Source organism: Choloepus didactylus, chromosome 2, assembly GCF_015220235.1.
Source record: "Choloepus didactylus isolate mChoDid1 chromosome 2, mChoDid1.pri, whole genome shotgun sequence".
Classification (NCBI taxonomy): Eukaryota; Metazoa; Chordata; class Mammalia; order Pilosa; family Megalonychidae; genus Choloepus; species Choloepus didactylus.
The window spans coordinates 92,388,190-92,401,947 of record NC_051308.1 but is presented as its reverse complement, the minus strand read 5'-3'; the positions used below and the strand labels follow the sequence as shown (position 1 = coordinate 92,401,947).

Here is a 13,758-nt window from a genome sequence, read left to right as displayed (position 1 = left end):
TTGACTGGAGAGTTTAATCCATTTACATTTGAAGTCACCACTAATAATACAGGCCTTTCTTCTGCCATTTTGCTCTTTATCCTTTTTAAGTCTTATGCCTTTTTGGTCCCTCACTTCCGTTAAGGCCTACTTTTACATTTATTTGATTTTTGTGTTGCACATATTGAGTGCTTTCTAATTTCTATCTGGATGTATTTTTCATCTATTATTGTGGTTACCATGGGGTTAAAATTTAATATCCTAAATATATAACAATCATATTTAGTTTAATACCAACTTAACTTCAATAGCATACAGGTGTACTTTTCCTATACCCTTCTGTCCCCCCACTTTTTTTCTTATACTTCCTACCACTTATATCTTTGTATATTGTGTGTCCACAAACATAGATTTATCATTACTTTTTTAATACAGTTTTATTGAGAAATATTCACATACCTGAAAATCATCCAAAGTGTACAGTCAGTGGTTCACAGTATCATCATATAGTTGTGCATTCATCAACACAATCGATTTTTGAACATTTTCATTAGTCCAAAAAATAATAATAAAAATAAGAATAAGAATAAAAATAAAAAAGAACACCAAAACATCCCATACCTGCGGCGGGGCAAGATGGTGGCATAGGGAGGTGTGGAATTTAGTTAGTCCTCTGAAACCACTAGCATATAGCCAGGAACAACTAGTAAATAGTCTGGAACAACTGTTGGGGGGGCATCTGTGACCAGACAAACATCGCACATCAGACTGGAATGAGGGGAATGACTGAGATCACAGCACAGAACTGTAAGTAAAGCTCCCCAAACTGTGGAGCTGGTACCCCACCCACACTGGCATGGCAGGCTGAGTTGGAAGACGTCCCTTTGGGAAAAAGAAGCAGTCTACTAGGAGAAAGAGAAGGTAGCTCAACCAAGTTCCAACTGTGGTTTTTATTAACGAATTTGGACTACTGAATACAAGCTACAAGCACAGATAAACCCAAAGCAAGCAGGCAAGAACCCAGAGGTTTCTCCTGGCAGAGAGGAGGTGGGGCATGGAAAAACACTACATAAATAAATAAAAATGAGGCTTTTGGAATTGGCTGAACTCAGAATACTGGAAAAGGGCTGTCTCCCAAGAAAAGGGGCATGTAGAACTGGGCACCAACTCTGGTTCTTGACTGGTAACTGGGGGGCAGGGGACTGGCTCTGAATTGAGGATTTCTTTCCTTTTTACTTTTTTTTTCTCTCATTTTAAGTAGCTCATTAGAGAAAGCCTCAGGCATTTTTCAGTTGTCAGTGCTGACCCAGGCAAGGGTGGAGTTAAGATAGCTAGAGAGTAAAAGAAAGAAGTCAAGTGTAGGAGGTAAATCCCTAAAGGTCTTATCTTCCCCAAGAAAAGGGGGAGGTGGGGCCCAGTTCAAGTGGCTGCCCACCCTTAGAGAACTCAGACCCTAGGGCCTGGGAAGAAGGAAAAAACAGAAACAGCTTAAGCATGGCTTCTGACACTCTCAGCCCCAGGAAGGGATGGGTTTTACTGATAATTAAAAGCAATGCACCTCTTTACACCAGTGGGGTGCTGCAGGCTGACAACTGCCACCTGCTGGGCAGGATAGGAAAAGCACAGAGTCTGGAGATTTCATAGGTAATTCTGACAACTTTCTGGGTCTCATCCTCAGGGAAACCTGATATTGATTGCACCCTCTTCCTGAGACCTGGGCCTATCTGGTCTGGAAAAATATGATTGGGAATCACACTAGAAAATTGAAGATATGGCCCAAGCAAAGGAACCAACTTTCACTTCAACTGAGATACCAGAGTTGAAACAATTAATTAAAGATCTTCAAACAAATATGCTAAATCAATTCAAAAATCAAATCAATGAGTTGAGGTAAAATACAGCATAAGAGATGAAGGGTATAAAGAAGACATTGGGCAAACATAAGGAGGAACTCAAAAGTTTGAATAAATAGTTGGCAGAACTTATGGGATTGAAAGGCACAATACAAGAGATGAAAAACACAATGGAGACATACAACAGCAGATTTGATTAGGAAGAAGAAGGGATTCAGAAACTAGAGGACAGTTTCTGAAATTCTACATAAAAAAGAACAGATTGGGGAAAGAATGGAAAAATATGAGCAGGGTCTCAGGGAATTGAAAGAGAATATGAAGTGCATGAATATACATGTCAGGGGTGTCCAAGAAGGAGAAGAGAAGGAAAAAGGGGCAGAAAGAATAATGGAAGAAATAATCATGGAAAATTTCCCATCTCTTATGAAAGACATAAAATTGCAGATCCGAGAAGTGCAGCGTACCCTGAACAGAAGAGATTCAAATAGATCTACTCCAAGATACATAATAATTAGATTATCAAGTGTCAGAGACAAAGAGAGAGTTCTGAAAGCAGCAAAAGAAAAGGACAGATGAGTAGAAAAAAGGGGGACAAAAAGTAAATGAATAACAGGGAGGAAAAGGAGCATGAGATATATTGGGTATCCTTCTTTACTTTTATTTTTATTCTTATCTTTATTTGTATTTCTTGGAGTATTGAAAACGTTCAAAAAATAGATTGTGATGAATGCATAACTATATGATGATATTGTGATGAGCTGATTGTACACTTGGATGATTTTATGGTATATGAACATATCTCAATAAAATTGCATAAAAACAAAAACAAAACAAAATCCCATACCCCTAATCCTCCCCTATTATTTATGTATTTTTTGTTTTTATTTTATTACTCATTTTTCCATATACTGGAAAAGGGAGTGTGAGCCACAAAGTTTTCACAATCACATGGTCACACCATATAAGCTATATAGTTATACAGTCATCTTCAAGAATCAAGGCTACTGGATTACAGTTCAAAAGTTTCAGATATCTCCTTCTAGCTATTATAATACACTAAAAACTAAAAAGAGATATCTATATAATGCATAAGAATAAGCTCCAGATTGACCTCTGAACTCTATTTGAAATCTCTTAGCTACTGAAACTCTGTTTTGTTTCATTTCTCTTTCCCCTTTTGGTCCAAGAAGGATTTCTCAATCCCATAATGCCAGGGCCAGGTACATCCCCAGGAGTCATGTCCCACATTGCCAGGAAGATTTACACCCCTGGGAGTCATGTCCCATGTAGGGGGGAGGGCAGTGAGCATATCTGCAGAGTTGACTTAGAGAGAGGCCATATCAGAGCAGCAAAAGAGGTTCTCTGGAGGAGAGTATTAGGTATAATTATAAGTTGGCTTAGCTTCTCCTTTGCAGGAGTAAGTTTCATAAGATCAAGGGCTTGGCCTATTAAACTGGTAGTCCTCAGTGCTTGTGAGAATATCAGTATATCATTACTTTTTATGCATTTATAGTTTAGCACCTGTAGGAAGTAAAAAGTGGAGTTACATACCAAACAATACAAAGAATAATACTGGCATTTATAATTACCCAAATGGTTACATTTACCACAGCTGTTTCTTTCTTTATTATGCTTTGAACCACTGACTATTTTCCTTTCTTTTCAGTCTAAAGGATTTTCTTTAGGATTGTTTGTAGAGCAGGTCTAGTGGTGATGAGCTCCCTTGAATTTTGGGAATATCTTAATCTCTCCCTCATTTTTGAAAGAATGTCTCACCAGATCTAAAATTCTTGTTGGCAGTTGTTTTATTTTAGCACTTTCAGTATTTCAACCCACTGCCTTCTTTTCTCCGTGGTTTCTGAAGAGATTGGCACTCCATCTGATTGTGACTCCCTTGTATGAGATATGTTGCTTTTTTCTTGCAGCTTTCAAAACTCTTTCTTTGTCCTTTTATTCAATAGTGTGATTAATATATTAATGGATGTATTTTTCTTTATGTTTGTACTGACTGATGTTCTCTGGGCTTCTTAGATGTGCATATTCATGTCTTTTGTTACGTTTGCAACATTCTCTGTCATTATTGCTTTGACTATTTCTTTTGCCAAATCTCTCTCTCTTCTTCTGGGACTCCCATAATGTTTATATTCATACATGTGATTGTGTCCAGAGGTGTCTTTGGCTATTCTCACTTTTAATATTTCTTTTTCTTTCTGCTTCTCAGCTGGACTCATTTCAAGTGTCTTGTCTTCAAGTTCACTGATTCTTTCTTTTGCCACCTCCAAGCTTCCCTTGAAACTCTCCAGGGAATTTTTCATTTCAGTTATTGTGGTCTTCAACTCCAGTAGTTCTGTTCTGTTCCTTTTTAAAATTTACATCTCTTTATTAGCATTCTCATATTGCTTTTCATTGTTTTCCTGATATTCTTTAGTTCTTCTCTGTATTTTCTTCTTCTCCTTGAGAATTTTTAAGATCATTTTGTTTAGTTTGTCCACATTCTGGTCTTTGTTGGTATTTTCTGAATCTGTATCCTTTTCCTTTGGATAGACCATCATTTCTTGTTTGTTTGTTTGTCTTGTATTCTTTTCTTGCACACTATATATTTTAATATTGTAAAATGTTAACTCTGGGATTTGTTCCCTGAGATGTATGTTTTTTTTTATTTCATTAACCAGCTGGTAATAAGACAGAGATTTTCTTTAGTTTCAGTCATCCTATCAGGAGGGTCTGCTCAAGGCAAATGCAGTGTGCATGGCCTTCCCTGTCTTTCTGGGCCCCTGTCTTGTCCTGTAGTTTTTCTTGTTATTTGTTTTGGAGTTCCCCTGTATACAGGAGTTTGGTTGTCCCTGTTTCACCAGGAGATAATGGTGTTTCAAGCCAGCAGGCCTCTGTCTCAGACTTTGCCTGTGTAGTTTGTTACACTCCTTTAGTTGTGTGAAGTTGCTTTTCCCTGGAGGGCAAATTCTGGAAGGAGGGGCATGCCTGAAAGGACTTTCCTAATTCAGTCTTTCTCAGCCAAAACAGATCCAGGGACCCATGAAGGGGGAACAGGCCAACTCCAAAGTGGGGAGAGGATCAGGAAGGGTGCCAAGAGCTTCTCCAATGGCTACCCAAAACTGAGCATTCCTATCTGCCCAGCAAATGCAGCCCTTGAGCTAGCTGTCCTCCATAGCCCTGAAGAAGCATTGCATCCTTAAATCTCTACTGCCACTGCCCCTGTCTAGGTAGGCTTAAATAATTGCTGCCTTTGTCTGTGATGGATTGAAACAATGGGTGCCCTTAGGGCGGGAGGTCCCCAGTAATCTGAATTTGTTTATCAAAAACCATGATCAGTGATTGGCTATGTCCACCTCTGGTCTTGGGGAAGAGCATTTTTTATGTCCTTTTCTGTCACCAGTGACCTAGCCAGGGACTGGACCCATGGTGTTCTGCCCCCTGGGGGTGGTGGATGGGCGCCAGTAGCTGCCTGTGTGAAGAGAGTAATTTACTGGTCTTTACTGTAATTTACTAGCCTCTTCTTCCTGCTCTTCTCTGAATGCCGTACAGTGTTCTTCTGGCCTCTGGAATTTCAAAATAGTTGTTTCAGACAGTTCTTGCCTGTTTAATAGTTGTTCTGATGGAGGGACTGATTCTTGGAGCTCTCTACTCTGCCATCTTCCCACAATCTCTAACCTGCAGGTGATTGTTGTACACAGGCAATTTGATCCTTGAATGAGTGCCCTTAACCTCTGTGCTATATAAGAATTAGATTTTAGAGTGTCTTATCTTTTCCAGGTCTTCAACAGGATTTACCAGAATTCATCACTGTTCCTTACTGAAGATAAACATAATTGAAACACAATATGTCACTTTATTAGCTCTTAATTTATTATTTTTATTTTCCTTTTACTCTGAGGGCAAATATTTTATTAAATTACTCTTAATTTAATTATTACTATACATACTTCTACATCTGCAAGTTATATGTATTCTTTCCCAGAATTCTGGGCTTGAAAGAGACATCTAGTCCAAACTTTTAGTTCTGTAGGTAAACAGTCCCAGTTGATATAATTAAGCTGTCAAATAACACATTAATCATGTGTAGAATCTAGCTAAGAATTAGGAGGTAGAATAATATAGTGATTAAAAATGGATTTAGATTGCCTGGGTTTGAATCCCTCTACTCACAGTCTGTAAGACTGCAAGCAAATTTTTGCTTTACAAGTATCTCTTTTCTTGTCTGTATAATTGAGATAATAATAGTAGGTGTTTCATAGGGTTGTTATTGTGAGTCCTAGATGAGGCTGGCACATAATCAGTGCTCAATAAATGTTCTCTATTATTTTTATCCAGTCCTTTAGATTCACAATGAAGTTCTTTTAAAACATGCTGTTTTTGAAATCTCTTCTGGCAATGGCTTTTTGAGATCTTTCAGTGCAGGAGTCCATTGAATATTTAAGGTGCTTATTTGTATGACTAAACGTGAAAAAGGAGATGATCTCCTTTGCCACTTCTGATTTACCACTGGAGTAGACTCCTCTGTCTTTTCAGAAATAAGGGAGCAGTAAGAGTGTACTTTTAAAATTCAACTTTTATTTTTATTAAAATTACAAATGTACATAGTTAAAAAAAGTCAGTCCCAAAGGCTTTTAATCAAAACTATCAGTTCCTTGTCCTACCCCTCCTGTCTCTTCATTTCTGATTTCCAGAAGCTACCACTTTTAAGTCTTTTAGCTGTTTCTTTTGGTATTTACCTCCATATTTCTAAACAACCTGCTTATTACTACTATTTTTTTATTTTTAGAAATTCTCTTTTAACTTCCTACTGTGGCAGAGAAGTATTTAGTTATCTTATACCCCTCTCCTATACCCAAATGTAATAACACACACATATATACATTTACCCTGCCCAATTCTACTAATATAATTATACAATCATATTTTGATAAATGAATTTTTTGTGATTCTGAAAATATTATTCACAACTGAGCAATAGGGAAAATTATGATTGTTGTTCTTCTTGCATGTTATTGTCTTCTTAGGTTGATAATTGTCTCTTTTGTTTGTGTAGTCTTCTGTATACCTATCACTGATACATTCCCAAACTCTCCTATGGAAGTATGAATTTTTCAGTACCTTCCAAAACATTAGGCATTAGGTATTCTGATACTTTCTTTTTTTTCCTGGTGGGGAAAGAAGTTGCTTCAGGAATCTATATTCTGTCATTTCAGCAGATATTGATGGTTCTCTAGGACTTGTATTGAGATGTATGCCATCCTGAAAATTCCTTTATTGGTTAGATTAGACTCCTTGTTTCCTGGATCTCTTCTTTTCTTCTTCTTTGTCAGTTTGCTCCTTATTGGTGGATAAATCCTTCAGTAGTGTCCTATAAAAGGAGAATGGGAGGTAAATTATTTAGAGATTTTGCAAGTCTGGAAATATCTTTTTCCACTGTCACATTTATTGATACCATAGAAATCTAAGTTAGAAATTATTTTCCCCTTTGAATTTTGAAGACATTGTTCTATTGTCTTTTAGTTTTCCAGAGCTGATGCTGGGAAGGCTGATGCTATAAAACCTCCTGTTCCTTTTTTGGTAACTTTCTCTGTTTTTCTTCTTTGGGTGCCTTTAGGATCTTTTATTTCTTCCCAGTGTTTTGAAATTTTATACTGATGTGCCATGTTGTGTGTGTGTGGGGGGGGGGAAGTGTGTTTATATCGTATTAGGCACTTTATGAATTCATATTTTTCATTTAATCTATAAATTCATATTTTTCATTTAGAGGACATTTTCTCGAATAGGACCCTATCTCTTCCAAACTGTTTTCTCTTTTCTTTCTTACAAAACTCTAGTTTTTCAGAAATCAGGTCATCTGCATGAATGATCTAGTTTTAAAAAAGTTTTCCTCTCCTATTAGCTACACTTTCATTTTCTTCTGTTTTCTAGACGGCTTTCTCAACTTTGTCTTCCAACCATGCTAACATTTTTGTTTTTGTTCTCATGTTTTCAATTACTGAGAATTCTTTTGTTCTGAATATTTCTTTTTCTGGCATTCTGTTCTTGTTCCATGAACATAATGACTTCTCCTTTGAAGATATTAATAAAAATTAAGTTTTCTTCTGTATTTTGCATTATCTTTATTTTCCCCACATTTCTGTTTCATTCTGTTTGTTTTCACTTCATACTAGAGGCTCTTTTTGGCTGTACATTCATATTTGAAGTTGAAATATTAATGGGTGACTGGAAGCTCCATGCTTAACTTATTGAGTGGTAGGCTTTACAGCAGTGGGATAGTGGGCGATTTCTTTTGGGGTTCTTCTGGATGTTAATATCCACTTCTTCACCTTGGAATTGTTAATTTCCTCAGACCTAAGTGGGAGAGTTCTTCCATTCAGCATATAGAATTTCACTTAATTACCCTCTTTCAGTATCCACCCCCACCACCAGAAACTGCCCAGGTTCCTTGAGTTTCTGTAGTTCAGTCTTCCCAGGGAGTAAACCTGCACTCTTGCTGGGATGGATCAGGAGGAGCTCTCAGCTCTGTGTTAGCTGTGGAAAGCTGACTGCCTTCATCCAGTGCTACTGTTTTCAGCCTCATTTGCCACTACCCTTCTCCACTATTTTCAGAGCTATTGGTCTCCCAGATCCCAAGCCTTTTTAGATGCTGTGAATGTAAATTATCCTGTTTCTGGGCTTCTCTTACAATGGGCTCCTCCTCCAGTTGGTTTTCTTGGATGCAGTTTTCCCTCTTTCTTTGATCTGTTGAGTAAGCTGGCAGTAATCTTTCTGGATTTCCAGGTCCTAAATATTTCTGCAGTACTCTTCATTCTCTTTGACCTTGTTGGTTTTAAAATTCTTTTACTGTGAGAAGCATTAGATTAGTTAAAAGCATGGGCTTTGGAACCAGACTGCCTGGATTACTTACTACTTGTATGATCCTGGGTAAGTTATTTAACCTCTCTCTGCCTTCATTTCCTCATCTTCAAAATATAGTAGTTTGACTATTTTTAGGATTAAATTATTTAATACATGTAAAGCACTTACAATAGTAGCTGTTTTAATACATATTAGCTATTATTACTTTAGAACCATTTCAGGTAGTAGGTAATATATGCATATGTTTGAGTAACCATGTTTAACTGGATGTCCAAAGAAATACACTTAACATTATGAATCATTAGGCAAAAACTGCCTGTTTCATCTAATGAAGGAAGCAAAGGACAAATACAGTGTACTGACCTGCTACATAAAATTATAGGTCTTACATTATTTTATTAATTGAAATGAACATTGGAGATCACCGATTTCAACTCTTTATTTTACAGGTGAAGAAAACTGAGACCTAGATAGTTAAGTGACTTGCATTGAAACTATAATTCAGGCCTCTTAATTCCCAGTTCAACCTTTTTTTCTATTAAATTATATTTCCTTTTCTAAGGAACAGTGAATGCTGTGAGACTTGTAAGTTTATTTTTGGTGATGATACTATCTTACACCTAATTTTCTTCATAATTCTTGGTTTCTGACACACTCTCATCCATGCATAGCCTATTTGTTCATTTGTTTGTAATAATGCAATACATAAAAATTTAAAGCATCCATTATGTATGGAGTACCTGTGAGGAAGATTAAAGTGTATAATTCGCATTTATGTACTATACAAAAACAAACTCATGTTTTTAGAAGTATTTTGATAATACAGCTATCTTTTTTTCCTCTTTTGGATTGTAATTTATCTTATGGTTGGATAATTTGGAAACTCTCCTCATCACATCAAAATTCACCAGACTGGGGTAGCAGTAGATTAGAAAACTAAGAAAGACAAAGTGGAACAGAAAAAGGACCAGGAATATGTGTTTTTACATTTAGCATTGAGACATTATGTCTGTACCATGATTTAGTATCCTGAAAATTGTTATTGTTTAATGTTGGTTTGTTTATGATACAGGACTGAGAACCATTGGAGTAATCACTAAACTGGATCTTATGGATGAAGGAACGGATGCCAGGGATGTTCTAGAGAACAAGTTGCTGCCTCTTCGCAGGGGTAATGTACTGGTGGTCTATACTTCCTTTGATGATATGGCAGAGAAACAATTGGGAAGCCAATGGGAGGTTTGGCTTTAATGCCTCTTCGGTTGCAAGGATAGATTTATGATTAGTTGTACTTTTTAATGGAATGGCATAAGATAACGATGTTCCCAAATGATGTATTAAAATGATCCAAAATAACAGGACTAAGAAAACAGGAAAGGGAAGGGGTTTGAAGAGAAGTTGTAAATATTTGTCATAGACTGCATAAATATATACTGTTTTGTTTTAAGTATGACTTATTTACTTGCCTGCTATATGACAAAACTGCTAAGAGACATACTCCATTAAAATGAACAGAACTTTTAAGGACAGGAGACATTATTGTGTTGATGCTAAAATAGCACTAGCCAACTAGATGCCTTCACCAAATAGAGGTATCTCAAATTGAGTTTCTTAAAGGGACACAGTCTTCAGCCCTTAAAACTAATCCTGCCATTCAAATTTAGCCTTCTTGAGAGCCTTGAAATATCCCCAGGAATAAGCAACAAAAAGCGTCCCAAACTCCATAGGCTTGTGTTTTGTTTCAGGTTACGTGGGGGTGGTAAACAGAAGCCAGAAGGACATAGATGGGAAGAAGGACATTAAGGCTGCCATGTTGGCAGAGAGGAAATTTTTTCTTTCCCACCCGGCTTACAGACATATTGCTGATCGAATGGGGACCCCACACCTGCAGAAGGTCCTTAATCAGGTAAAAATCAAGGTGTTCGCTCTTGGTATTCAAGGTAGAGTGTTCTTTCAAACAATAAGAACAATTATGAAATATGTAAGTGATTACTGTAATTTATATTTCTTATTTTTAAATTCATTTTTTACAAAAGAAGACATTCGGCTTAAATATGATAAGAATTGAAAAGAATGAATACTTGATCCATTCCATTATCATTTTGAGTAATAGAATCCACCTTAATATTACTGAAAGAACAATGCTCAAAGCAGAAACATGTACTTGTTTAGGAACAATAGACAGGGCCATACTTTTTAGCATGCATTTATTTACAATTTGTAGTTCTCTTAAGAAGTTAAATTTGTATATCTCTGAAAAGTTTATTTCTTGTAATATGTGTTTGAAATATCAATCTGTAGGGATTAGTTTAGATTTTCTGTTAAAAATTTTTTTATGGTTTTTTTTAGAATTGATCCTTAATCTAAAATCTTCAGAACAACAAATCTTAATTAAGGAATCATTGATCTCCACTCATCTTAAGAAGCTTTTCCAGATTACCCCTTTCTCCACAACAGATAAAATTATGCCCTCTGCCTTCTCCTCCTCTGTATACACTTACCATAAAACCTCAGTGTACTCCTTGCTTACATATCTTCCTTCCCCTATTGGAGATGAGCATCATCAAGTACAGGAAACTCTCCCTGAGTTTTGATTACACTGACACAATATGTGAGTAGGCTTTCCCACAAAGGGACATTAGTGATATGTAAATATATCCCCTTGAGGTATGCTTTAACTTTTATCAATGAACCTAGTCAATCAATCAAGTATTCATTGAGTGTTTGATTGTTAGCTTCTTAAAGCTATCAGTAGAGGCTAACACAATAGTAGGTTATGTGTAAGACTGTACCCAACCCATGTGGGCAAAACAATTGAAGAAGCTTTATATAAAATTAAAAACAATGCCATACCTCTGTTTCAATCAACGTAATGGAGATCAATGTAAAATTTGTACTTTTAATTAAGGACAGATGGGTATTTGGAAGGTGTGAGACAGTAATATGGTTGTGTCATTTTAAAAATATGAATGTATTTTAGAGTATAGAACAATGGTTTGTCATGTGAGAGCCATACTATTCTACCAATATACTTAGCATTGGTCAAACTCTTTTTTAGATTACTGCTTTTACATCTGTATTGGTCCAAGAAAAACAAAAATTAACTTTGAAAAAAGATTAGAGGAAAATCACAAATATAATTAGAAAGACAGGGTTTGAAATAAGTTAAGTTGTAGATCCTGGAAGAATAGAAAGAGATGAATGACCATAAGTTGTTACATGTGATCCACAAGTTACCATATATTTAGATTCTGGATGACTGGTAGATTATATAGTTGAAGGAATTTTGTACTAAAGATCTCTTCTTTCCTGGATAATCACTCTCTCATCATTGATACAAGGATCTTTGTGCTGTGTTGAAACTAGGATGATTTTATGTTTATTCAATGTGCACTAACACCTCTGACCCTGAGACAAAAACTGGGAAAGGACATGAGATTTTTGAGGATCTGAAAGGAATGTTGTTACGACTGGAGGGCAGAGAGTGAGGGGGCAAGTAGTAGGAGATGATGTTGGAAATGGAGGCCATGGCTGGGTTCTTTAAAGTTTGTAGGGTACCTGAGTATTTTGGTTCTTACTCTAAGAACAGTGGGATGTCATTAAAGGGATCTGAGTAGGGAAATGACATGATCAGATATGTGACTTAAAGAAGATTACACTGGCTGCAGACCAAGAGTAGATGTGAAAAAAGTGAAAAATGATGGTAGCTTTGTTTTGGGTAGGGCTAGTGGAGATGAAAAAAGCAGCTTTGAGAAATGTTTAGGAAAATCAAGAACTTGGTGATAGATTAACTCTGATGAGTGATAGAGAGTTGCAGTCAAGGATAACTCCCAAATTTTCAGATCATTATGAAGTCACCAAGATGGGGATCCCTGAGGGGAAGACCAGGTGCTCAGTTTTGAACATATTGAGTTTGAAATGCCATTGACATATCCCAGAGGAGAAGTCAAGCAGGTATTCAAATATGTATGCCTGCAGCAGAGGTAAGAAGTCCTGTCTGGAGATAACACCTTGGCTGCCACAGGTGTTTGGATATTTATTGAAGCCGTGGATGGAATGAGATTACCTTAGGAGAGAACCGAGAGTGAGAAAATAAAATGCCTGGGACCCAGGGTTCAAGGAATTTCAACATTTGTAGATCTGGTAGAGGAGGGTAAATTGTCAAAGGAGATGGAGAAGGAACATCTGGAGTTGTAGGCGAAAAATTAGGGAAGCTGGGTCATGGAAGCCAGGGAAAGATGTGTTTTAGAAAACAACAGTGGTCCACAGTGCTGCTTTGCTGTTGAGATATCTGAGAAGCAAAATGTGGGAACCAAGTATTTTTATTATTTACCAGCTCACATGGCAGTCAAATGGCTGCTCGTTTCTCATCATTACTGTTATTTTTAGATTTAGGGGATTTGTGTCTTGTGACAATGCTACTGAGAAATCAGTCAATATTATCAATATTATCAGCTTTATAATAGAGAAAACTTAAGGGGCTAAACAATCTGGGTTTATATTCCATCTTTGTTCTTAAATGATCATGTGTTCCTGGGCAATCTCATGGGATTTTTCATTATGCTGAAGAGAAGTTAATGTTCATTATACTGAACTTGAGGTACCAACAGATAATCTCAGTGGAAATGCCAACCAGATGGTTAGGTAGAGATATCAACATCAGAGAGAGCTTTCCCTTGCTCTGTCATGGAGCTTTTTATATGTTAAATGTTGAAAGCACTGGCCAGTGACCAAACACAGTTAGACTAGGGCTTAGGGATGGTAGTAGAGGAAGCACGGGCCTGAAGTTCAGAGTGAAGAGAGAGTCAACAATGACAAGCGCCTCTGGCCCTCTTGACTGCTGAGTTCCACAGTGTAGCAAGACATTTAGTTCTGAGACTATTAGGCAGCATCAGAAATTTTAGACTTCCTTAATTTCTACCACTTTCTAACTTAAGATTTCTCTTAAAAGGTAGGTAATCTGATAAATCAATCCATGATGAAATGTTATTGGGAACCTCATTATTAACATTAACTGCATTTTTACAGGATATTTTCAGACATTAAAGAGATAGCCGAAGTAAGTGACCCTAAT

At 36.8% G+C, this 13,758-nt stretch overlaps 1 protein-coding gene across 10 annotated transcripts in view; it reads left to right on the top strand.

The window, feature by feature from the left end:
• Positions 1-13,758, top strand: part of DNM3 (dynamin 3) — a 615,582-nt gene that overhangs the window by 177,939 nt on the left and 423,885 nt on the right. For all 10 annotated transcript variants that reach the window (XM_037825339.1, XM_037825338.1, XM_037825336.1 and 7 more), the window contains exons 5-6: positions 9,757-9,855; positions 10,430-10,590. In XM_037825339.1, the coding sequence (XP_037681267.1) occupies positions 9,757-9,855; positions 10,430-10,590 (260 nt within the window). The remainder of the gene's footprint in view (positions 1-9,756; positions 9,856-10,429; positions 10,591-13,758) is intronic.